This window comes from Phodopus roborovskii, unplaced genomic scaffold (assembly GCF_943737965.1).
Source record: "Phodopus roborovskii unplaced genomic scaffold, PHOROB, whole genome shotgun sequence".
NCBI lineage: Eukaryota > Metazoa > Chordata > Mammalia > Rodentia > Cricetidae > Phodopus > Phodopus roborovskii.
The window spans coordinates 5,631,013-5,657,776 of NW_026126598.1; the positions used below are offsets into that span (position 1 = coordinate 5,631,013).

Sequence of the window (26,764 nt, forward strand, 5' to 3'; positions counted from 1 at the left end):
AAGGATAGTGAGGCAGGAAGGATCAGGAATTCAAGGCAAGGCTTGGCTACATAGTCCGTCTTTTCAAAAAAAGTTACTTATTTTGGAGACAGGTCTCACTGTGAAGCCCTAGGTGACTTGGATCTCTGTATAGATCAGTGCTGGGATTAAAACCATGTGCCACCACCATGTGTGTCCCGTCACCCTCCCATTACATTTATTATGTGTGTGTATGGGTGCCATAGTCCATGAATAAAAAAGCAAGGATAACTTGGAGAAGTCACCTGTTCTCTTCTACCATGTGGGGCCTGGGGATAGGTCATCAGACTTGGGGGTATGGGTCTTTACTGGCCATCTTACTGGCCTGAGAACCCATTTAAGCAAAGCAAAAACCAGAAAGAAATACCTCATTTGTGATAGCTGACCTTAATGCCTCTGAAAACTAAATTTCTTGTACTTTGTCACTTGTTTGTAGATGAATGACCTCTAAAAATAGGGGCTGAGCACAGGTGGCAGGATTGACTGTAAATGGGAAGAAAAAAACTTGAAAGCACACCCAAAAACATGTCAAAGTATATTATGCTCTCAGATCTTTATCTATTTTTTTTATTTAATGTTCATTGGTGTTTTGCCTGCCTGCCTGCCTGCCTGCCTGCCTACCTGTCTGTGCGACAGTAGCCCTGGAACCGGACAGGTGCGAGCTGCCATGTGGGTGCTGGGAACTGTACCTGAGTCCTCTAGAAGAGCTGTCAGTGCTCTTATCCATTGAGCCATCTGTCCAGCCGTTTTGTTCTTTTGAGATGGGGTTTCTCTGTATAGTCCTGCCTCTCCTGGAGTTCATTCTGTAAACCAGGGATGGCCTTGAACTCAGATCTACCTGCTTCTGCCTTCCAAGTACTGGGATTAAAGGCCTTTGATTAAGACCCTCAAAACACAAACCAAACCTAACAAAACACAAACCCCAAATTGCAATGGTTAAAACTGTCAAATTGTCAGGATCTAGAATTAGCATGGGAACAAACCTCTAGTCACATCTGTCAGTCTCTAGATTGGGTTTGTTGTCCATCAGTTGGGATCCTGGACTGAATAAAACTCGAGCTGAGCCTCTGGATTCATCTTTCTCTGCTTCCTGACTGCAGATGCAACATGACGTCATGACTCTGCCACCAGGCCTTCTCTGCTGTGGTGGACTGCAACTCCTCAAACCGAGCTAAAGTAAAACCTTTCTGGGCTGGAGAGATGGCTCAGCGGTTAAGAGCACTTGGCTGTTCTTCCAGAGGTGCTGAGCTCAATTCTCAGCAACCACATGGTGGCTCACAACCATCCACAATGATATCAGGTGCCCTCTTCTGTCATGCAGGGGTACATGCTGACATAACACTGTATATGTAATAAATGAATCTTAAAATTAAAAAAAAAAAAACTTTCTTAACATGTCTTTTTGAGGCATTTCATCACATATGTAAGTAAAATACCTAATACAAAAACCAGAACAAAAAGGAAGCTGTCTAGAAAGGCAAGCCAGAGCTTAATAAAAATAAGTTTTATTGATTATATATCATTTTAGCTATACTAACATATATTAAACTTTTGAGAATTAGTATTAAATGACTATATATTTTACCAAGAATAATCTAAGTCAGTTGTGGTGCCATATTTGTTGAAAATTTAAAAATTCATATTTTCCCTAGTCATTATGCGTCTACATGTAGGAACCAGGAAGTCTTCTCCAAGCTCACACCCCAGACCGGGACTTTATTATGCAAAGCACCACACCTTCATCCCAGCAAACACTCCTCTTTGCTATACCGACCCCTCTCCAATGACTTAGCACATACTAAATCCACCTTCCTACCCACGTCCCTGATCTTTCCTGTGGGACTGTAAAGGCACGGACAGCAGTGAAAGGCTGTTCTGGACACTGTATTTTGGGTTTGTCATTTTTTCTGGAAACCCCAGTTTACAACAAAAAAACACCCAGTACCTAGGTAAATGTTTAACACAGGATGGGAAAGTGACACATCGCTGGGCTTTTGGCAGGTCACAAAAACAAACTGCTGCTGCTGGGAACTAATGTCCTCTGTTGTGTTCCAGCTGAGGAGCTGGACAGTGTCATTCGAATTTCTCATCTCCTTCCTCCACGTCCTTCAGACTGAGCACTTCCAGAGAACCCTTGCCTCTGGTTTCCTTTTTTATTAGCTCATCGATTTCTCTGAAGCAGCCAGGGTCGACGAGACATACCTGCAATGATGACGTAGCTGTTTACCAAGGGAGGATGGGTAACAGCACAGTTTAAAGTCAGCTTGAATGCTCAGGGCAGATCTATGGCTGTGTTCTAGGTGTTGTTCACACAGTGGAGGCCAGGGCAGCAAGCAAGGCCTGGTTTTCAGCCCTGCTGCTAAGCATCTGTTGTTGGCCTTAGGGAAAGGCACTCACTCCTGTCTAAAAATTCACCTTGCCAGTGCTGCAGCTCACAGTAGTAAGAGCCAGCATCAGCCTAGAGTTAAAGCCCTGGGTTCAATCCCTAGCACCTCACTCCTATTAAAGACACACTCAGATTCCCCAGCTGTAAACTAAAGGGGTTGTAGCAGACTATGGTCCTCTCCAGGCTGAAATCTAGTATCAGAGGAACAATTCTCAATCTGTGGGTCGTGACCCCTGAGGTCATCTAAGACCATTGGAAAACAGATACTTACATCATGATGCGTAACAGTAGTAGAGTTACAGTTATGAAATAGCAATGAAAATAAGGTTATGGTGTGTATGCGTGTGGTCACCATACCATGACAAACTGTATTAAAGGGTCGCAGCATTACAAAGGTTGAGAACCACTAAATTAGACCCCTATAGGTCAGTGACAGTCACCTCCACCTGAGGAGTAGACACACCGAGAAGCCACAGTGGGTTCACAGTGCTGGTACACTGTTTCTCTCTAGAGTAACCACCCATAACCAGGCAATAAATGCTCTTATTGCTAATGCTTAAAATATGTTCTGGTAAAAAGAAAGATGGTAACTTCTAGTCTCACATTTATTGTATAGCTAAGGATGACCTTGAACTCACAATTCTCCTGCCTCTAACTCCTGAGTGCTGGGATGACAAGTGTGCATCACACGGCTCTACTTTATTAGTTGTCCCATAGTAGAAGACTTGTTGTAAAATATACCTTATTACTTAAAAGAAAACAAACACAACCAACATAATTCTATTATGAATACCTAAGAAGCAAACAAAATCTTGTGTGTGCAGTGTCCTACTTACATCTTGACATGTTAGCTTAATATTACATAATTTGAATGTGAAATGTCCCCAGTAGCTGGTGATACTAATTTGCCAAGTCTGGAAACTTGAGGAGGTAAGGTCTACATGGAGGAGGTGGATCTCTGGGGACCTGTCTCTGTAAGGTGCACCTGGTCTCCCTTCCCCCATTCCCTCTTCTCTTTCCTGTTCTGCCCAAGAACATGAGGCCAAGCAGCCATGAACCGAACCTTCTCAGACTGAGCCAAAACAAACCTTCCTTCCTTATTCCGTTCTCTCAAATATTTGGGTCACAGCTATGCAAAAGTAAGAAATACAGTATTTCTGATCAGAAAATGTCTGGTAAAATGAAGCTGAGAATAATGTGTCAACATTATAATCTTGGGGCCCAGGCTGCACCACTGGCTCCCCACCGCCATCATCTTACAATCTCCAGCTGCTGGCTGTAGTCCTCACTCTCCACGACCTTCATCAGTGGCTTCAGCTTTTCCTTCAGCTTCTTGCCTTCATTTATTGGCAGGATGAAGCGCAATCGCATGTGGGCACGCTCTATCTTTATCTTCTCTTTTAACTGCTTTATCACTTCCAAGGCCTTTCAAGACATAACGGGGAGTGTTTGGTATTTAGTTTTGTGCTGCACTAACTCTCATGTCGGACACGAGCAAAGCAGTTTCCACACGGCTACATTATGCCAGTGGCGTCATGGCTACACAAGCAATCTTAGAAAAACCTGGAGAAATGAGATGTCTCATTTTGTGAAATGGAAATAAAGGAATCGTCTGCTTTGGAAGAAAGCACCGTCACAGGCTGGGAGTGTTCACTCACCTGCTGCTTCGTGCTCTTGTTGGGCTTGACTGAGTAGTGGATGTCCTTCATGGCTCTCTCGATGAGGATTACTGTGTAGGGTCTTTTTGTTTCTGGGTTCACACACTTGTCTGCCACAATGGTTGCAATATCCCTAAACATCTGCTCCAGCTGTGTGTGCCGTTCTTTATCTGACACTTGAACTTCTCCTTTAGTCAGAATCTAAAATGGCAGAACACATAGAATATCCCATCAGTTTTAGTTATCTTTTATGTCTTTATTTTTTCTACTTTTGTCCTCTGCAGCTGCTCACGCAGAATCATGTGCTGCCTACATCCAGCACAGGATTATAAGCTACTCCAAGAGCCTGCTTCTGGGCCAGGCAACAAAAGGAGAGAAAAATCCAATTAGAGCAGTTCTCAATCTGTGGGTCAAACCCCATATAAGATATCTTATATATCCGATATTTATATTATGACTTTTATTTATTTGTTTGTTTGTTTGATACAGGGTTTCTCTTCATAGCCCTGGTTATCCTGGAACTCACTCAAGACTGGCCTTGAACTCAAGAGACCCACCTGCCTCTGCCTCTTGTGTGCTTGGATTAAAAGCGTGGGCTACCACAGCCTGGCTTACATTATGATCCTTAACAGTAGCAAAATTACAGTTTTGATGTAGCAATGAAATAGTGTTATGGTTGGGGGTCACCACAATGTGAGGAACTGCGTTAAAGGGTCGATGCAATAGGAAGATTGAAAACCACTGTTCTAGAGGCATGACATAAGGAGGAAAAATAAAAGGCCCTGGGTTCAATCCTCAGAACCACCACAAAACAACTTCAGGAGGCAGACAGAGGCAAGTGGATCTCTGAGTTTGATGGCAGCCTGGTGAGCATAGCAAATTCCACGTCAGCAAGAGATACAGAGTCTGGGGTGGGGGACGGGAAGCACAGTGAGGTAAAAGAGCTGATTTATCAGAAAAGTTAATTTCTAAAGTTTGATTTAAAAATCTGGGAAGGGGGGGGGAGAAGCTGGACTCGGTGGTTCCCTTTGTCTCCAAACACAAAAACAAATGTATGTGTTTGGGGTACCCCAGGATGGTTAGCTGGCTCTTTTTTTCAGATGGAGAAGCAGGCAGTCATGTGCTCCTAAGGGCTGAAGCTGGGGTCCAGTGTCAAGGCCTTAGGATGGAAGTTGCAAGTTTCAGTGCCCCTCCAGCCTTTACTTAAAACTGCCAGAGATGCTTTGAAAACTATCAGCAGTTACAGGGAAGCCACTGAACACCAGAAGAACCCTCAGACAGAACAACCGGCTTTCACTGTGAGAAAGACCAAGAGGACTACCAAGACACAAAGCACGCTTATCCAGAAATGGAAAGTTCTTTCCTGTCTATCCTCTACATTTTGAGAGACCTTTGTCAGCTTGAAGAGGATCAGACTGCATACTTCCACTTAAATGGGGTAACCCTCACCATCCTGAAAAGGGCGAGAGGACTTGAGAAGCTGGGGCACACGCACCCCTTTTGCCTATGAAGAGGCCCTTTCCACCACAGCAAGCTATTCCATTGCTGTCTCCTCCCAGCATTCTCTTCAACCTGGATGTTGAATTGCTATCTGTTTGCAACAATAAAGCTATTTCAACCTCTCATTCCTCTTGGTTTTTGCTGTTTTAATAAAGCTGTGTATTCATGGTAAATAGACGCCTATTAATACTGTAATTGGTATTCCTTGAAATTAAAGCAGCATAAGGAAATCGAAAGTTTGTGTTAAAGTTGTCCTGGAGGGGCTAGAGAGAAGGCACAGTGGAGTGCTTGCTGCTCTTTTTGATGGTTGGAGCTCAATTCCCAGCACACACACCAGGGGGCTGACAAACACTAATATCTCCAGGTCCAGGGGAATCTAATCCAGTTTTCTGGTCTCTGCAGGCACCGTGCACAAATGTGCACATTCACTTGTTGATACACACAGACATAAAAACAAACAAAAACAAGTCAGCTGGGCATAGTGGTGAACATCTTTAATTCTAGCATTCAGGAGGCAGAGGCAGGTGGATCACTATAAATCTGAGGCCAGCTTAGTCTACATAATGAGTTCCAGGCCAGCCAGAGAGAGCTACATAGTGATATACTGATACCCACCCCCCTGCCCCATGTTTTACTGGAGCTGGGCGAGGTAACGTGATGCAGAAGGATCAGAAGTTCCAGGCCAGCATGTCTATTCGTTTAAGTCTGATGTTAGCTGGAGATACATAGTGAGACCCCGTCATCTCAAAACAAATAAACACTGTACAAACCTCCCAAATCTTCCAACAACATAAAACTAGAAAATTGCTAAAACAGCAAAAACTCATCAAGAACAGAGGTCCTGATGTTGCCTATGAGCATGGGAATGTGTTATGCTGCAGCTGGCAGAACCTACCTGCTTACAGATTTCAGTCTGGTCATCTGTCCCAAATGCACTGATGAGATCTTCCTTCTTGGCAACCTGACCTTTGGAAACATTTACAAACACTGAGTGGGTCTGCAGAACTTCATCAAGGTCTTTTTCCCTTGAAAGGGCAGGAGAGAAAGTCCTATATGAATTCACTGGACAGTTGGAAATCCATTCACATTTAAATACAGGATGGCAACAAGATACATGGCAAGTGCTGCAAGTTGGGTGTGATTTGCCCATCTGTAATCCAGCGTTTAGGAGGTGGAGGCAGGAAAACCGGGAGTTCAAGGACAGCCTCAGATATATAGTTTGTGCTGTGCTACTTGAAACCTTTCAAAACACCAAAACCACAAAAGAGAAACAATACTCTCTCTCTCTTTCCCAGGGACTATCTGTGCAGGAAGAATCTCAAACCTCAAACTCTGGATAGTATCTATATTCTTCCACTTAATCACAGAGGGGGGGAAAACCCCCCCACAAAAACCACGTCACTGTTTTATGTAAGGAAACTCAGGGTGTGGTGGGGCGTGGTGCTGAAGGCTTCCATCATGGAATATCTGTCCCTAGATGGCAGTAGTGAAGAACTAACTACACACACACTTTGATAAAAACTAGAGATTCTGAGGGGTGTATATGTGACATCTGCTGTACAAATTTCAGTATTTGTAGAATTGGCTTCTCGATTACCATTTCAGGAAAATGACCACAGTAAGTTTCTTTTCTTTGTGATAGTATTTGTACTCTCAGATTCCCATCTTAATCACTTATCCAAGAAGCGCCCCCACCCCCTTAATGTCGGGGCTTCTTGTCGCAGCTTTTTGTTTAGCGAGACAGAATCACACACATTAGTTCCAGGCCGGGAACTCGCAGCAATCCTCCTGCCTCACTCTCCTGAGCGCTGGGATTACAGGCCTAGGCCACCAGGCCCAGCTATGACGGAGTTTCTAGTTGGTAGTTTTTGATACCAACAAAACCCCAAACCAGAAGCCGGTTCGAATCAAGCAAACCAGGCCTGAAAGGTACCCATTGCTCTCAGGGGTTAGGGAAGCCGGGCCTCTGGGTGGCCCGTTCGCTGGACTCTGGGCACAGGATCACACTCACACGCCACTCCGCCAGCCGACGACCTTGTTTTTATAGCAGGCGATTTCGAAGCGCTTCCCTGCCCGCTTCATCCGCACCACGGCCACATTGGTCAGTCTGATCTGGTTGGTGGGGGTGAAGATGGACATGGCGGCTGCTCACAGACCTCGGGATCTCCAAGTGCTCGGCTGTAACGACCCGGCGGCGCGAGAACCCCAGCAATGCTAGGCTCTTGCTAACCTACACTTGGGCAGCAGTCACTGCGCACCCGAGTACCCTACTGCGCCTGCGTCAGGCGGCGTACTTGCCCGGCAAAAGCTAAAAAAGCAACTACGCCTGCGCGGCGTGGCTTTTACGGCATCTATCTCCGCCCTCAGAGGAAGGCGTCTTCGATGATGTCATTTACATGCGCCCGTAACTCCTATTGGCCGGACGGAAACATAGTGTTCCAGTTGAACAGTTCTGTGGAGTTTAGGAGCAGCATTCATTTTAACCTCTGAAGCAGGATTTTAGTGGAAAAGGAGAAAAAACAGTGTAACGAGCTTCCATCGTCTTGCTTCAATAATTATTAACCTGCTTCCATTTTTATTTTATCCTCCCTCTTTTTATTTTATTTTAAAGCAGATCGCCAGGTGTGTGATGGTCCTCACCTGTAATCCCAGAATTTTGCAGGTATAGATATGGTATCAGGAGTTCAAGGTCATCATCACATACACATGGAGTTTGCGTTCAGCCTGGGCTACTTCAGACCCTGTCTCATCACCCCTCTCAAAGTATATCATCGTATGGTTTTAGCCTTAAATACTTAAGTATATATACTCTTAGCAGACACTCCCAGATACATTTACTCTAAAACTTCAGTATCATCTAAGATTCATTTCATATTCTACTTTCCACACCTAAACAATGCCTGCTTGCCTGCTACAGTCACGATGCAAATGAGCCCCCACACCTGAACTGCACACTATAGTCAATGTCCTTTTTTTGCTTGTTATTTTGAAACAAAGTCTCACTATGTAGCCCAGGCTGGTCTCTAACTCACAGACGATCTTCCTGCCTCAGTCTCAAGTATTGGGATTAGAAGAATGTGCTCCTACACCTGGCCCCTTTAGTCTGTGTTTTGTTATTTCCACCTAAGATTCCTCTTTCTTTTCTTCTCATTTAATAATTCTTTTGGCCCGGCGTAGTGGCCTATGCACTCAGGAGGCAGAGGTAAGCTAGTCACTTTGTAAATTCGAAGCCAGTTTACTCCACATAGCAAGTTACAGGCCAGGCAGGGATACACGTGAAACTCTTGCTCCAAAGAGTAGTTATCCTGAATCTCGTGATCCTCCTGCCTCGGCCTCAAGAGCTCTGGAATTATAGGCTTGTGACACTGAGCGGTCAATCATTTCATTCATTTTGAGACAGGGTCTTCCTACATAGCCCTGACCTAGGTATGTCCTGGAACTCATGACATAGACAACGCTGGCTTCGAACTATGAACTCACAGAGATCAGCCTGCCTCTGCCTCCTGGGTGCTAAGATTAAAGGTCTGCATCACCACACCAGGCTGTCATTCATTTCTTGATAGTGACTTTGCTGCGTCACGCCCTTTCCCATTCTTAGCGAGACGGAGTGGAGCCGGGAGGACGCTCGCTTTTGAGCCTCCAGCTCTGGACTGAGCTGCCCACAGGCCCGCCCCTTTCTACTCTGAGCCAATCCGAGAAGTACAGGAAGCGCTCCGCCATCTACCCAGCATTACGAGCCGGGCCTCTCTCTCTGGTCCCGCCCCTTTCTCATCTAAGCCAATCAGAGAGGAGTTTTGCGCTTCCGCTAGCTTCGTTTTCTCCTGGGCCCGCCTCCGCCCTCTGCGGCCAATGCGAGCGGGCCTGCCGACGGCATGGCTGCCTTAGTTCTGTGAACCCGGTCTTTCTGCTCGCAGGCCCGCGCTTTCTGCGTTTGCTGGTGTCCTGTGGGGCTTGGGCTCCGCGGAGGATGGGTGAGGCCGGGCTGGCCAGGGTCTCGGGCGGGCTGGAGCTTCCCTTCTCACTCAGGGGCCGTAGGTTGTTACATTCGATGTCATTTTGTTTTCATTTTATTTTTCTCTTTGTCGTTTCATTATATTTTTGTTTTTCTTCAGAAAGGGTTTTGTTTTGTGTCCCAGGTTGAGCTAGAACTTACTGTGTAGCTCAGGAGACTGGGACTCACCTTGTAGCCTAGGTCTGACACTCATTTATGTAGCAACTGTCTTGGCACTCGGAACGTAGTTGAGGCTGACTTGGAACGTACTACCCGAGGGCTTAGGAAATTGTCACGTAGCCCTTCAAATTTACAGTGTACCTCCTGCCTCAGCCTACTTAATTGCACATATTACCAGGGGACAGTCACTACTGCGAACTGCCTTTCTGGGACTAAGAGATATGTTTTGAAGGAAACTGGCCTTACCTCAGAAGGAAAATAAATAAATAAACAAATAAATAAATGACTTCCTCCTTATACACATATAGAGACTTCTGGATCTGTTGAAAAGCACGTGTAAACCCTAAATTTCAAAGGTTTCAAGTCCTTTGAAATTTCAGCTTCAGTGTTTAAGGCAAACCTCAAAAAAAAAAAAAAAAAAAAAAAAGGTCAGGTGTGGGCTGGAGGGATTGCTCAGTGGTTAAAGACACTTGCCACTTTTCCAGAAGACTGGAGTTTAGTTCCTAGCATTCACAACCAACTGTAACTCCAGCTTCAAGGGATCTAGTGCCTCTGGTCTCCAGGGCTCATTGCATATATGCATATGTGTACGTGAACATATGCAGGTATACATGCCTATACATAACTAGAAGTAAAAAGAATAAACAAAAATATCAGGGGACTGGGCATTGTGGTACATGCCTGTAGTTCCAACACTTAGAAGGCAGAAGCAGGTGGATTTCTGTAACTTTGAGACCAACCTGGTGTTCATAAGTTCATTCTAGGATAGCCAGAGTTAGAGAGGTCCTGTCTCATAAAATAAACAAATAAACAAGGGCAGGCATGGCACTGTTTGGATGGATTGTTGTAAGTTTGAGTGTGGCCCCGTCTCCATAATGAAATCTTGTTTCAACCAAAAATAAATCAGCCATCGAAATTTCTCAGATTGTTGAATATGAAGTTTGCTTTTAATTATTTCTGTATTTTTATTTTTCAAGACAGCGTTTCACTGTTAAGTGTTGGCTGTCCAGGTGCTCACTCTGTAGATCAGGCTGGCCATGAAGTATGCCTCCCGAGACTGGGATTAAAGGCGTGTGCCGCCACCACTACCGCGTTTCTTTTAATTTGTAAAACACTGATGGATATTTTTGTGTGTGTGTGGCTATATGCATTGTTATACCTATGTGTTTTTTAAAACTCAGGTCCTCCTCTGGATGTGTGGGACTTTTCTTCGCCTTTGCTGTTGCTATGGATGCATAGGTTCTACATCTATCTGGGCTGTGCTCTGGGAGTTACCCTTTGGATCTGTGTCCAGGTTGTCATCAAGAAGCAGGTAATTGTGGTAGTTTGTTTTTTTTTAACCTCTCTCTTTAAAACTTTTTTTTTTTTTTTTTTTAAAGTTAGGTGCATATGTGTGGGCATATGCACATGAGTGAGTGCAGTGACTGTGGAGGCCAGAAGAGGGCATTGGATCTTCCTGGAGTAGGAGTTACAGTAGCTGAATATAGATGCTGGGAACCAATCTGGGGTCCTCTGCAGGCCGAGTATATGCTTGTAGGAGTTGGTTCCTTCCATCATGTAGGTTCCAAAGAGTGATCTCGAGTCATCAGGCTTGGCCACAGGGACTTTGCCCACTTACCCATATAGCATGTGAGAGAGTTCTGTTATGTATCCCTGGCTGGCCTGCTACACATTATGGAGTCAACTAGCCTTGAAGTCTGGGCATCTTCCTGCCTCTACCTCCTGAATGGTAAGATTACCAGCAAGCATCAACATGCCTAATGCTCACAGGAACATTAAATCACATTTTTTTTTTTTTTGTCTAGATTTTTTTTTTAAAAAAAATTAATTTATTAATTTATTTTACATCCCAACCAGTTTCCCCTCCCTCCTCACCTTTCATCCCCTCCCCCCATTGTCTAGATTTCATTTTAATGCCTTGAGTTTTTTTTTTTCCTCATAAGATTTTACAGTCTTTTAGAATGGACTAAGTCTGAAACAAGAAGATTTTTAGCTGGGTGTGGTGGCGCACGCCTTTAATCCTAGCACCCAGGAGGCAGAGGCAGGTGGATCTCTGAATTTGAGGTCAGCCTGATCTACAGAGCTAGTTCCAGGACAGCCAGGGCTCCGTAGAGAGACCCTGTCTCAAAAGAGCAAACCCAAACAATAAATAAACAAAAATAAAGGAGAGAAAAGTAAAGTTGTTATGCACCATTCAGGGATTAGGATACTCTTTCCTCACATAAGAATGTACAGTTGGCCCTCCAACTCCTGGTGGTTTTCAGGGTTATGCTGAAGAATAGAAATTATTTGGCAAATGGACTGGGGAGATGTACTTGCCATGCAAACCTGACAACCTGAGTTCAGTCTCCAGAGCCCACATAAAGAAGCTGGACTGGAGAGAGGGCTCTGCAGTTAATAACCTGTGCCGCTCTTGCAGAGGATCCATGCTGCTCCAGCACCCATGTCACGTGACTCATAACTGCCTTTAACTCCAGTATTAAGGGATCCAACTCCCTCTTCTATCCTCCATGGACATTTGACTCACATGTGGCCCCTCAAGAGTGTGTGTGTGTGTGTGTGTGTGTGTGTGTGTGTGTGTGTGTGCGCGTGTGCGTGTGTGTCATCCTCTTGAGTGTAACAGCTGTCTTCATCAGAGCCTGTGACTGAATGCCTGCAAGAGGCCTCCGGTGACTGTTGGCTTTCCCTCACAGGTGGAGGGGCAGCCGGTGACCCAGGGAAGATTCCCGTCGCTTCCCCCAACCTCATTCCTCTAGGCCATTTGCATGTAATGTTGTTCTGATTGCACATAACCTTGTGGTTATGGAAGGTGCCAGAATCTACAGATTGTTCAGGGTTACCTGAGCAGAGGATCCCATCCATGCAGCTGTAGGGACGTTGTCTTCCATTCTGGGGCGGCGCTTTCAGGTTGGGGGGCTGCTCTGAGGTTTGCAGGTTGGCCTTCAGTGGAATGGTTTATTGTTGGAGTCCCCTGTGGAGGGGTACACACTGTGTACATCTCCCTAAGGGAAGAGGTCCTGCAGCTGTGTGTGTGTGTCCATCTGTCCTGGAACCAGTCCTCCATAAGTAAGTTACAGCTTTCCTCTGCAGGGAATGGACATCATGTAAGTTTGAAAAAGGTGAGTCCTGCCTTTTGTTGTGTGCAGTTAGATCAAGAGGATGAGTTGAGGGGCACACACAGGAAGATGAAGAGAACCACAGAGCAGGAGTCTTTGTAAGTTTTATGAGGGAGGATCTTAATGGATTCCTTTCTCTTGTTTATCTTCAAGGTCATTCGCTCCCAGGAGAAAAGTATCCTAGGGGCTCCCGACAGCTCGCTCTCCCTGCAGAAAAAGCAGACACACTTGTCTGGAGTGAAGATTTTCTACGGATCACAGACCGGCACTGCCAAGGTGAGGACTTTGCACAGTGCATCTTCTTTGGTTTCTAACCTTTAAAGAAAATTCCAGAAACCCTCTTTTTAGCAGCGAGTTTCATCAGTCTTCTGGTCTTTCCTTCTCACTTTGTTCCTTCCTGGAATGGTGGATGGCTTCCTTCTGTTGGGCCCAGTGTCTGGGTCCTGGTCTCAAAGGGCCCCGAAACCCTTGTCTGCCTCTGGGGGGATTCTGCCTGTGGGGATAGGACATGGACTTCAGGCACATCCAACCCTGTGACATTGTGACATGACATTGTAATCTCTTATGTGAGAACCTCACCACGAGGTAGAAAACAATTACCAGACATTGGAAATGAAGGGAGTTGTGATTTTTTTTTTTAATTTTTTATTTTTTGGGTAGGCTGCATTTATAGCTTCCGTGGCATGTCTGCCTGAAAAATGTGGATCATAGTGATGGTGTTAGGGATGGGTCCCATCTCTGGCAAGTTCACATATCTGTTCAATGCAGCCAGCGTACTAAAGGCAGGGGAGGTTGTAGATTCCAGCTGGAGATGTGTGAATCAGAGTCCAGTCGGCTTCTCTTCTTGGGTTCACATGTCACTTGCCTCCCTGGAATGGGGGTTACAGCTGTTGAGTGCTTTCTTGGAAAAGACTGGGTAAGGCTTACATGAGAATGAATCATTAAATACAAAACCAATAAAACAAAACAAGGGCTAAAGAAGGTTCTACTGCCCTCTTGTGGATATTATATAGAATAGCTGTTTTGTTTTGACACAGTCTCAGGTGGCTTGTTCAGAATAATACTGTTATTTCATTTAAACATTTTTATTCATTTTAGTATGTGTATAAGCATGTATAAGGGCACACATGTGGGTGCCAGAGGGACAACTGGCAGGAGTCAGTTGTCCCCTTCTACCGTGTGTGTTGGGGTTGAGGGTGGTTTGGCAGTAAGCGCCTTTAATCTCTGAGCTATCTCACTGGCTCCATTCAGAATCTTAAGGTTTTTTTTTTTTTTTTTTTCCAGACCACCTTTCTTTGATGCCAGGCCAACCTCAAATTCTCTATGTACCAGAGAATGACCTTTGTTGAGTAATTCTTAGGCTTTATCTTGACACACTAATCACATAATGACTCCTTTTTATTGATGGCCATTGGTAATTAAATTCTAGTCACATGGTTGGTTTTTCTGGCTACCGGCCTCTATCCTGAAGCCATCTAAGGGCCCTCTTTGGTGAGTCACGTCACTGGCAAGGTAGCGAATTCAGGGGTTTTAGAGACTTTGTGCTTAGTAACAAGGATGGACTGCTTAACATTTTATAAATGCGTTTGAAATGAGACTGTGTGTAGGGTAGGCGCACTCTCCTGGCTCCAGCCTGTGCTCTGTCTACTCACCTGAGTATTTTCTTCCATGGTGCTCATCACCGTCTGTATGTTCTACTGACTCTTGTCCATCCATCTAGTAAGCCAGAAGTTTCTTTAGGATTAGGGTTCTGTCCATCTGTTGGCTTCCTTGTAATGTGGCTGGCATGGTGAGTTCCCAGTCAGTGAAGTGCCCATAACTGACAGTTAGGGGTCACAGGGGGCCTTGCCTTGGGACTGCCAAGCAGAGGAGGGTGTTTTTCTCGGGTGTCAAAACTTGTCTGGGACTTGAGCTTTCCTCAAGCATTTGGTTCCTGTGTTTTGGGAGGGCTGACAGGTATGTTATGTGAGGGTAGAGGGCAGCTGCCACCTGAGCTCTGCTGTCTGTATGCATCTTCCTGCATGCATTAATAACTTGCTTGTCTGTTTTCTCCCTTCCATCTTCTGCCATAGCTGACTCCAGCTCAGAGCCTCCCTGGGTTCTGTCAGACAAGACATCGATTCCAGGGCTTTCTCCTATCTGTCACCTAGTGTCTCATACCCTGCCCCACAGCTGTGTTTGTGCACATGTGCATGTGGTAGCCAAAGGACAACCTTTGTAGAGGTCACCAGGGTAGCAGGCTTCCTTGGACTGCCAGCCCCCCAAATCATGACATGGATGACATGGAGACTTATTAATTATGAATGCTTGGCCTTACCTTAGCCTTGTTTTTAAGCTAGCTTTTTTTTTTTTTTTTTTTTTTTTTTGACCTTAGCTCATTTCTATTATTCTATGTGTTGCTTCAAGACTCGTTTACCTCATCTACATACTATCCATCCTGCTTTCCTGCTTCCTCTGTCTGTCTGGTCCCCAGCTTGCTGGGCCCCAGGCTGGCTGGCTGGCTCCCCTTTTCTCTCTTCCCACCAGCCCTGCCTATCCGTCCTCTGCCTTGCTATTGGCAGTTCAGCTTTTTATTAGACCAATCAGGTGCCTTAGGCAGGCAAGGTAAAATAGCAACACATCTTTACATAGTTAAACAAATGCAGTATATACAAAGCAATACATCTTTACATACTTAACCAATTATTTTGCAACATAAACAAGTGCAACACATCTTTACATAGTTAAATATTCTATTCCACATCCCAGGAGGTCCTTGTGCTTACAGATAAGCACTAGGGAAATCAGGAATGCTAAATACAAAGGACACAGGATGCAGAGTTATCTCTTCAAAGGAGTAAATATGTAACCGGTTTTCCACCCAGAAGTCTAGGAATGGGTATGGTTAATAGCTTGGTGACCTCTGTGCTATCTGTAGGGCTGGGCCACACCTGACTTTCCCAGACTATTATATTTTTCACAGATCCTTCCTCCCTAGACTCTTCATCTGGAACATTGTTTCTTCCTCAGTATAGCCCACCTTTATGGAAAAAGCCATATGCTCTTTGAAAAGAGTTTCATTGTAATTGTGCCTTTAAACTTTGTTGTACACATGGGATTGAGTTAATTATCATCAAGAAAGTCCCCCCCCCCCAAAATGGTGCTGTGTTTAAATATAGCTAAAATAAACTGCCTGGGGTCAGACTCTGGAGATTTGACCCAACAGTGGCTGCTGAGTTCTGTTGATTTGGACTTCCTTATTGCCTCACTTGGGTTGATACTCTGCCAGCCCTGGTGTTTGCATCCCCTCACCACCCACCCAAAACAACAGCAACAACAAAAAACAACAAAAACCTTGGATATTGTTCTTTAGGTACAGTCTACCTTGTGCTTTTGAGATGGGCTCTCTTGTTGGCTTGGAACTCTTCAATTGGCTAGGCTGGCTGGCCAGTGAGTCTCAGGGAGCCACCTGTCTCTGACTCCTGGATGCTAGGATTATAAATGCACACCGATCTGCATGGTTTTAGCTTCTTTTTCTCATCTAAACATTGTTTATTTGTGTATGTGTGAGTGTGGATCTACATGTGCTATAATGTACAGTGGAGAAGATAAACTGGGGTGTTTGTCCTCATTTTCCACCTTGTTTGAGACTGGGTCTAAGTTGTTGAAGGCTGTGGACCCCAGGATAGCTAGCCTACTACATTCTGGGGATTCTCCTGTCTCCAAGTCTCATCTTGTTGTCGGAGTATTAGCATTCCAATGTGTGCACTTGTGTCTGGCTTTACATGGATCCTAGGGATCTGAGTTCAGGCCCTTTTACTTAGGTGGCAGTCACCTTATCCACTGAGCTAGCTCTCTGTCTAGCTTCTCTCTCTCTTCTTAAAGATTTGTTTATTATGTATACAGTGTTCTGCCTGTGTATATGCCTGCATATCAGAAGAAGGCACTAGATTTACTACAGATGGTTGTGAGCCACCACGTGGTGGCTGGGAATTGAGTTCAGGATCTCTGGAAGAGGAGTCAGGGTTCTTAACCTCCGAGCTATCTCTCCAGTCCCTACCTTCTCTTTCTCTTATTTTATTGATTTTACTCTCTCTTTCTCTCTCTCTCTCTCTCTCTCTCTCTCTCTCTCTCTCTCTGTATATATGTGTATGCATGAATGTGTGTGGGGATTAGAATAGCTTGTGGGAGTTGGTTTTATCTTTCTACCATGTTCCAGGGATCCAACTTATCAAGCGTAGGGGCAAGTATCTTCTTTTATGCACAGAGTCAGCTCACCAACCTCCAGGTTCTCTATTTTCCACTCTCTTTATACATTTTCTATTCCTATTGGCAAAGAATTGAAGTCAGTGTGGATTTAGCCCCATGCACACCTTTATAGATGAGAATACAACTCAGTGCCTCATCTCTGTAAGAAGACCCTGTTCATGATGATGAGTGCTCAGGACACAGTTGCAGGGGAAGCATCCACCACAAGGGTGCCATGCCCCCTTGCCAGCTGGAGCAAAAGACAGTTTTCCTTATTTGGCGCACTGAAGAGTAATTTTTTTTTACTTTTCCCCCCTCTCTTTAGGGATTTGCAGTGACTCTTGCCAAAGCAGTAACCTCTCTGGACCTGCCTGTGACCATTATTAATTTGAAGGAATATGACCCAGATGACAATCTGATAGGAGAGGTTGGTAACTGTCTTATTTATTTATTTTTTTCTTCAATTAAAACTTACAGGTTTGGAGCTGCAGAGATGGCTCAGCAGTTATGAACTTGTGTAGCTTCTGAAGAGAATCTAGGTTTGGTTCCCAGCCCTTAAATTGGGTAGTTCACATCTGCCCATAAATCCAAATCCAGGGAATGTGATGTCCTTTTCTAGCCTCATTGGGGGCCTGCATTTATGTGCACATAGCCATACACATATACACAATTAAAATAAAACTTTAAAACTCAAATTTGATTGACCACCTGTGCTGTGGGGTTATTAGAATCTCCAGAAGAAATTGACTTTTCGTGCTGAATTGTTTCAACTGGAAGCTTTTCCAATATGGCACAGAAACTTTGATTTATTTTTTTGAGTTGAGTTCTTGCCCTGTGACCCTGGCTTGACCTCATACAGAGGCAGTCCTGCCGCCTCTGCCCCCTGAGAGTCCTGGGGTTTCTCGTGTATCACTGTGCTCAGCTCCAGTGCCAGCATTTAAGAAATGAACTTCACTTAGATAATTGATACCTTGCACATTATTATTATTATTATTATTATTATTATTATTATTATTATTATTTACAGATTTAGTATGTCTTTATTTTTTGAATATCAGTACATGGCTGGTGCCCATGGAGGCCAGAAGAGGGCATTGTTGAATCCCCCAGAACTGGAGTTATAGCTGGTTTTGATCCCCCATGTGGGTTTTGGGAATAACCTTGGTCCTTTGTAAGAGCAGCAGGTGCTTTTAACCACTAAGCCATGTCCATTGCGTCTTGACTATTCTTGTAATCATTTTTAGTTCTAATACCCTTCTGATACAAATTCTGTTTTATTTAGATCACTAGTAAAAATGTCTGTGCCTTCCTGGTTGCTACATATACGGATGGCTGCCCTACTGAGAGTGCACAGTGGTTCTGCAAGTGGTTAGAGGAAGCAGCTAATGATTTCCGCTTTGGCAAGACTTACCTGAAGGGTCTGAGATATGCAGTGTTTGGCTTGGGAGACTCAGCCTACCAGAGCCATTTCAATAAGGTGAGTGCGCGGTGAGTTATAGGACTAGGTCCTTCTTTAACTAAAAAACCAAACAGACAAAGTCTCATACATGCTGTGTGTATGAGGACGAGCCTACAAACTTTGCTGCTTAAATTATTGTTATTTTTTAAATTTTACTTCATGTATATGGGTGTTTTGCCTGCCTGGATGTCTGTGCAGCCCTTGTGTGCCTGGTCTCTGCAGAGATCAGAAGGCATTGGATAGCATGGAGCCAGATTTATAGACAGATGGGAGCCGACATCTGGGTGCTGGGAATTGAATGTGGGTCTTCTGGAAGAACAACCAGTTAGTCTGTTAACTACTGAGCCATCTTTCCAGCCCTAATAATAGTGAATTATTACATCAATATTATTACTATATGGTGATGCAACCTAGGACCTTGAGCATGCTAAATAAGCACCCTGCTGCTGAACCATGCTGCCAGCTGTTGGTAGGGATTCTAGGCATGTGCTCTACCACTGAACAACACCCCAAACGCCTCACTGGGGAATTCTAGGTAAGGACTCTACCACTGAGCCATGCCCCCCAGACCCTTACTGGGAGATTCAAAAAAAGTGCTAGGCACTGAGCTCCATTCCCAGACAGGATGATTTGGAACTTCCAGTCCTCTAGCATTCACATCCTCTGAGTTCTGAGAATACAGATGTGTGTGCCACCACATGTTATGAATAGGTTTTCCCCCTCCGGTCTGGTCCCACTACCGCGCCAGCCTCAAATAACACACAGAGACTCTGTATTAGATATAGTTCTGTTGGCCAGTTACTAGTTTCTTATCGGCTAGCTCTGTCTTAAGTATTAACCCATTTCTGTTGGTTTCTACAGTGTAGTCTGGAAGCCTGCTTTAGAGGACACATTGGGGTTTTTAGTCTGTGTGTTTTTCAGCCCCTCCTTCTCTCTTCCCTGAAGGTCAGCACCAATGTTGACAAATGGCTTTGGATGCTCGGTGCCCAACGAGTGCTTACCCGAGGGGAGGGAGATCGCAATGCAGTTCAGAGCAAACATGGCAGCATCGAGGCTGACTTCACAGCCTGGAAGACCAAGTTCATCTCCCGGCTGCAGGCTCTGCGGAGTGGGGAGAAAAAGGCCTGCAGTGGGGACTGCAAGAAAGGGAAGTGCGAGACCCACCAGCCTCACTCAGGAGAGACGCGCCCTCCCCTGCAAGGAGAATTGCATCCCAGGGATGCTGAGGTGTGTGCTTGTGTTCCTTTCTTACCCGTGTGTGTGTGTGTGTGTGTGTGTGTGTGTGTGTGTGTGTGTGTGAGAGAGAGAGAGAGAGAGAGAGAGAGAGAGAGAGAGAGAGCACACGTGTGCCTGTCCTCTGTGTGTCCCCGTGTGTGGTTGTGTAGAGATACCTGGCTTTACCTCTGCCCTAGTTAGAAGATCTAAAACTCAGGTGCAGCTATTTTAGAGACAGGGTGCAGCTTGCAACTTACACTGTGTGCCAGCTATGTGCTAGATACGGATTCCTTCCGCTCCTGCCCCTCTCCCCTCCTTCCTCCTCCCTCCTGCTTTTCCTCTTCTTGCGTCTCTTCCTTCCTGCTCTTCCTCCTGCTCTCTTCCTCTTCCTTCTTTTCATTTTCCTCACCCCTCCCTCCTCTCCTCCCTCCCTCTCCTCTCTCCCTCTCTTTCCCTCCCTCCTTCCCTCTCTCCCTCCCCTTCCTTTTTTCTCCCTTCTCCCTTTCTGTCTTCCCCTTCCCCTTTGTTTGACAGGGTCTGGCTGTGTAGCCCAGGCTGGCCTGGAACTCATTACATAGCTGAAGCTAGCTTCAGTTTCCAAGCACTGGACTTGAAGCTTAGGGCATGATACTCATTCTTGTCCCTTTCATTGCTGCAGTGCTGAGTCAGGCGTTTTGTCTTCAGGTCTAGAAATGGAATCTAGGAGGAGTGACATATGTCTCAGTCTGAGCATGTAACTTCCCGGGTCATATCTTTCCCGACCCCAATGACTGTCACCCACTCTTACTGAAGCAGCAGGTCATCATGGGTTCATCTGTCTACTCCCTCAGCCTTTAAACTTTACTCTTTGATGATTCTTTAGGTAGCCATTCTCTTAGAATTGCCTGCAGGCTGTCCAGTGGCTGTCATCAGAGCAGGGACCTTCTGGCTGCATCTGTCAGTTATGAGTGCTGGCCCAATGTGTCTCCCCCCCCCCCACTTTTGTTCCAGTCATTAGGTGAGGCTTAAGTGTCCCTGTAAATGGTCAGTCCATCTCCCTAGCTGACTGCTCCAGCCCTCACAGCTCCAGCAATGCTGTTACGTTCATTTCCCTCCACCAGGGTAGCGGAGAGTTTCCTTTTGTCTCTTGAGCCTGGTCTTAAACACACAGTCCCTTTGTCTCAGCCTTCCAGGTGTAGCCACACATGGCCAGAGGTGTTTGTTTTCTTCCAGTGTTTGTGGTACTGGGAATTGAACTGGTATTGTAGGTTTTGCCAGTATATCTCCTGGCCACTATTTTTTAAAATGTGTTTTAGACAGGATCTTATACAGTTGGCCTTGAACCTGATACATAACTGAGGATGACCTTAAGTTCTGGGTCTTCCTACACAGTGCTGGGATTACATGGGGAGCCACCTTTGTTATGAGCAGTTTTCGTACCAGCCTGGTCCCAGAGCCACATCAGCCTCAAATAACACACAGAGATGCTGTATTAGATATAAAGCTGTTGGCCTATTACTAGTATTTCTTATTGGCCAGCTCTGTCTTAAATATTAACCCATTTCTATTAATTTAAATGTTTCCACATGGTCTTATCTTACTGGAGAGAGGGTCTGGACCTTTTCTCCCTCAAGTCTCTACATCTTGACTCTCCTCTATTATATCTCCCAGAATCCTCCTTGTCTCTTCCTGCCTGCTTATCTTGCTTTCCTATTGGCCAACAGTGCTTTATTAATTAACCAATAAGAGAAACATATTTACAGAATGATATTTCCCATCACATCTTGACTTTTCTTTCTTTCTTTCTTTCTTTCTTTCTTTCTTTCTTTCTTTCTTTCTTTCTTTTTGGTGATAGGGTCTTATCAAGTTTATCAAGTTGCCTAGGCTAGCCTTGAACTCAGTCTTTAGCCCAGGTTGATCATATGATTTTTCTGTCTTAGCCTCTTGAATAGTGGGAATTATAGGCATCTGCCATTAGGGTTTTGTTTTTCCTTTAAAGTTAGGGCCTTCCCCTGTGTTCCCAGTTGCTTTGGAACTGAGTGTGTAGCCCAGGCCTTACCCTCATGATCTCTTTCCAACTGCTGAGATTACAGTGACAAGCCACCACACCTGTCAAGAGTAATTTTTTTTCCCACTTTAAAGACAGGATTTCAGCACTCAGGAGGCAGAGGCAGGATTTCTGTGAGTTTGAAGCCAGCCTGGTCTACAGAGCAATCTCTAGAACAGCCAGGGCTACACAGAGAAACCCTGTCTCAAAAAAACCAAACTGAAAATAAACAAACAAACAAATAAATAAAAGACAGGATCTCACTATGTAGCCCTTGATGTTCTGGACTAACTATGTGCCAGGGAGGCTTGGAATTCTTAATGTTCTACCTTCTTCTGCCTCTGGGTGATGGAATCAAAGGCACCCATTGTGCTCAGGAGTTTCCCGGTACATTTGAATCGAAATCACACTTCTCTATCTGACTGACCTCGGCACCTGGTCATCCTTCAGTTTCTCCATCTTCATCCTGCTCTTCCATCCCTTCATTACCAGGGTGTTGCCACACTGGTGTCCTTGATGCTGAGCATAGGTGTCAGGTGAGTGACAGGTGAGTTTGAGCACCAGGCACCTGCTCTCTTATTACCTGGGTTTTGCCAGCATCTTTTCCCCATAGTGTTCTGTAGCAGGTTGTTTCAGCTATGCCTGTCTGCAGTCTGTCTACTGAGTGCTCTAAAAAAAAGACAATATTTTAAAAATTTGGTTTCCCCCCATTTTCATATGTGTGTATGGTGTGCATGTTTGTGTATACATGGTTTTGCATGCTTATGGATGCATATGTGTGTGTTTGGGTATACATACACCTGTGGATGTGCATGTGGATGCCAGAAGTTGATGTTGAGAACCATCCTTAATCACTCTTGTACCATTTTCATTGAGGCAGTGTATCTCAATCAAACCCAGAGCTCAGAGAGACATGCCTAGTCTCTCTAGCCAGCTTGCTGCTCCGCATTCTAGCCAGACTGGAATACAGGGGGGCAGCCGTGCTCATCCACAATTTATATGGCTTCTAGGGATCTGAACTCTGGTCCTCATGTTTGCACAGAGAGCACGTGAACCACTGAACAGCTTTGGAGCCTCTTTCTGCCACTTTACTATCGGGATGTGATCTGCCCGAATCTCTTTCCCACCCCCACATTTTGCTTCCCAGTCTGCTGGTGATTTCTCAGTGGCTTATTGTTGCTGTGTCCACCTTTCATCAATCCATCCTTATAGCTTTGCTTCCTTAATGTCTGGTCAGTTATTCTGTAGTAGGGATGCCTCCTGTGCCTGCTTATTCTTAAACATTTTAGCTGTAGAGTGAGCACTGTATAGTACCTCTACCCCTGTGTTGCTGTAATTGCACTGGAACCTTTCTGGGGAGGAAGGGAATGTTCACATCAATTTTCCAACCCCAGTGGCTCCCATGAATTGCATTTAAGTTATTTTGTTTTTTAAAGGTTTAGTTATTTTTAAAAATTTTATGTGTATGTGTCTTTTTGCCTGCAAGTATGTCTGTGCAACACTTGCATGCAGTGCCTGTGGAGGCCAGAAGGGGGTGTGGAATCCCCTGGGAAAGGAGTTTCAGACCATTGTTAGCCACCATGTGGGTACTGGGAACCGAACCTAGGTTCTCTTCAGTTGCAGCCAGTGCTTTTAATGGCCGGGCCATCTCTTGAGTTCTCTGTATTCATCTTTTATTGAAGACAGGTTTTAAATTTTCTGAAGGTCACAGAGCCATCTTAATGGCAGTTTTGATTAGATTTTATGTGATGATGAAATGAGGTCCTTTGAGATACAGTGAATTCATTTCTGTCAGAGATGTGGTTTTGAGCATAAGTTACAGAAGAGCCCAAGATGGCCAGTAAGTGTCTTGCCAGCTAAATGCCACCTGCTGCCAATTTAAAATTGTAATTAAATTGATTGCTTTTGAGACAGGGTCTTAGGCAGTTTGGGTGGCATTGATTGATATCTAGTATGGACGACCTTGAACGTCTGAGCCTCCTGCATCCACCTTTGGTTTGCTGGGATTATAGGTGTGCATCATGCTGGGGATGGAACCAGGCTCTTGTGCATACTAGGCAAGCTCTATCAATCTGTCCACATCACAGACTTATTTTTTCTTTAAGGGTTTGAGGGTCACAGCTGTGCCCGTTCCCTCTATTGAGTAGCAGAGCTGTATATCGGAGGCTGGGGTTGCTTGTCTTGCTGGAAATATTCACCCTTGGCCCTTACACGGCACTAAATTGAAGCTACCTCTCTGTATTTGCCTACAGAGATAAGTCATGGGCACATGACACTTTAGCTCACGATACGTTCTGAGCTTGGGATTTTCAGGCTGTTCCAGTGTTGGGTGGACTTTACCACATGTACTAAAAGAAACTGAGAGGGCTGTGATGTTATAGGCAATATGGGCTCACAGGGCCACTACCTGTGTGTGGTGTGTGTGTGTGTGTGTGTGTGTGTGTGTGTGTGTGTGTGTGTGCGTGCGTGTGTGCTCTTGCCCATGTATGGAAGTCAGATGACACCTGGTAGAAGTAAGTTCTCTCCTTCAACCAAGTAGATCCAGGAGATGGAGCCCAGGGTCTCAGGCTGTGTCAGGCACCTTTAGTCCCTGTGCTGTCTTGCTGGCTCCATCTCTGCTTTCAGTGCTGAGGATGAACTGGCGTCACGTTATGAAGTCATATCACAAAGTGCTGTCACATTGATCTACCCCACAGTCCTCTGTTCCCTCCATCTCCCTGGCATCTTCTTCCTCTGAGCATTGTCCATTCTGTTCTCACCTGGGAGGTTAGCTGAGGTGTTAGTTATTTCCCCAAGGTTTATTTTTGTTGATGAGTGCCTGCCCATGTGAATGTGGAGGCCAGAAGAGGGCATCAGGTACCCTAGAGCAACGTTAGAGACAGTTGTGAGCTGCATGGGTGCTGGTAACTGAACCTGGGTCCCCTGCAAAGCAGTCAGTGCCCTTAACCACTGGGCCATCCCTCCAGGCCCACTCTGTGATGCCTTTTCACAGGGATGACTTTGATACCAAAGAGCTAAGATGGTTTATACTTTTAAAACTAACGCCGTAAAGGTGGGGCTAACAAAATGCCTCAGCAGGTGAAGTCACTTGCCACCAAGCTTGACCTGAGTTCCATCCATGAACTCACATAGAGGAAAGAGAGAATAGATTCCACCAGCACACACCATGGTCCTTGTACACACACACACACACACACACACACACACACACGAGAGAAAATGATAATTAAAAAAAGCAGGAAACAAAAGTCATACACAAACACTGTAGAAGTGGTTTGGGGTGTGGCTTAGAGCACCTGCCCATCATTGTGAGAGATCGGGGTATCCATCCTCAGCAACACAAAGTCATCCAAATACAGTAAAACCGTCGGGGACCCTGTGGGAGGGGGAGTGAGGGATCAGCTTTGAGTGGGGCTCTGAAGCACTTGCCTTGCAGGAGGAAGAACCCTGTGAGAGCAGCAGTGAGGAGGAGTCGGGGCCCCAGGATTATCAGAGCCTGACTTCCCTGGTTGATGTCGAGGACCTGGGCAACATCATGAACCCCATGAAGAAGGAAAAGGTACTGTTTTGTGTGTGTGTGTGTGTGTGTGTGTGTGCGCGCGTGCGCACTATAGTTGGATCTGGTGGTCCATTCACCCCTTAGAGTCTGTCCCAGAATAGTTCTGGTTTGAAGAGGGAAGGCAGTTTAATTTCTGTCTTCTACCTGGAAGGGTTTCTATTTTTGTTGTTGTTTGTCTTGCTTTTTTTTGCTGTATTTACATGAACTTTGAACATTAGAAATGACATTCATTTCATGTATGTATGTATTTTGTGTGTTATATGTGTGCTGGAGAACACATGCCACAGCCAGAGGACAACTTCTGGAATATCTTCTCACCTTTCACCCAGTGGGTCCTCACAATCTGGCTTGGTGGCAGGTTCTACCTGGTGACCCATCTCACTGGCCCTTCCATGAACTTTGCTAAATTCTTCTCATTTAGTATCATGAAAACAGACTCCCAGGAGAACTGACAGATCAGGTCCTGAGTGGAGGACACTAGTTCAGAGATGGCATTCAGAGCTGTGGAGGAGTACCATCTTCAAGGATCATCATTATTATAGACAGGGTTTCTCTGTGTATCCCTGGCTGTCCTGGAACTCTCTCTGTAGACCAGGCTGGCCTCGAACTCAGAGATTGTCCTGCCTCTGCCTCCTGAACATAGGGATCAAAGGTGGCATGCACCACCACCGCCCGGCTATGAGGATTCTTTATCATTACGATTTCAGATGGAGTCTGACCCAGTGATCCATGCATGTTGTTACATTCTCTTGGGTCACCTCTGGTCCAGAGTCCCAGTTCTTCTTTTGTGGTTGTTTTTGAAGACGGGATCTTCTGTAACTCAGGTTGTCCTCAACTTCTCCATGCAGCTGAGGATGACTTTGAACTCCTGTCCACTGTGGGGTACAGGTGTGTATGTGCTATCACACCTGGATTATGCAGTGCTTGTGCTGGACCTCGGGCTTCCTGTACACTAGGCATACTACCAACTGAGCCACACTGCTGCTCTTTCTGACATTCATTCTTTTACAGTCTTTTCTCAAATCAATCAAACTGTGTTACAGTGAATGTAATTTTTGGCTTTCGACTAAAGATTTTTTTTTTATTGAAACATCCTTAAAATAGAAAATGAAGTTGCAGATTTAGATAGAATTCTGGAATTTCTACCTAGCTGAAGCTTCCTTACAGCTTTGCCTAGTGTGGTTAGGATGATGCATTTTTCTTTGCTTTTCATCTAGTGGCCAGTAGAGGTCACTAGAGAATGTAATGATGAAAACTTAATGATGTTGGTTGGACCTTGAAGCGGTCAGCTTATAATGTTTTAGCTTTCTCATAAAAATCATCAAATGGAAGGTTCTCTGTGTGTTTTCCATCTTTATAAAACCTGAAAACATGTCATTATTTTATTTTTCTTCATTTTATGTATATGTGTTTTGCATGTGTGTTTAAC

At 45.1% G+C, this 26,764-nt stretch overlaps 2 protein-coding genes across 2 annotated transcripts in view; one reads left to right on the forward strand and one right to left on the reverse strand.

The window, feature by feature from the left end:
• Positions 1–1,507: 1,507 nt before the first annotated feature.
• Sbds (SBDS ribosome maturation factor) lies at positions 1,508–7,840 on the reverse strand. Its single transcript, XM_051204891.1, has 5 exons — positions 7,574–7,840; positions 6,458–6,587; positions 4,063–4,263; positions 3,665–3,829; positions 1,508–2,220 (listed from the first exon to the last, which is right to left on the reverse strand). The coding sequence occupies exons 1-5, from the start codon at positions 7,699–7,701 to the stop codon at positions 2,092–2,094; spliced, it is 753 nt and encodes a 250-aa protein (XP_051060848.1). The 5' UTR covers positions 7,702–7,840; the 3' UTR covers positions 1,508–2,091.
• A 1,565-nt stretch (positions 7,841–9,405) lies between these two features.
• LOC127236882 (S-adenosyl-L-methionine-dependent tRNA 4-demethylwyosine synthase TYW1) overlaps positions 9,406–26,764 on the forward strand; it is an 80,152-nt gene continuing 62,793 nt past the window's right edge. Inside the window, exons 1-7 of the mRNA XM_051204807.1 lie at positions 9,406–9,533; positions 10,915–11,045; positions 13,003–13,125; positions 17,402–17,503; positions 18,359–18,553; positions 19,481–19,762; positions 25,213–25,335. Of these exons, the coding sequence (XP_051060764.1) occupies positions 9,530–9,533; positions 10,915–11,045; positions 13,003–13,125; positions 17,402–17,503; positions 18,359–18,553; positions 19,481–19,762; positions 25,213–25,335 (960 nt within the window). The 5' untranslated portion in view covers positions 9,406–9,529. The remainder of the gene's footprint in view (positions 9,534–10,914; positions 11,046–13,002; positions 13,126–17,401; positions 17,504–18,358; positions 18,554–19,480; positions 19,763–25,212; positions 25,336–26,764) is intronic.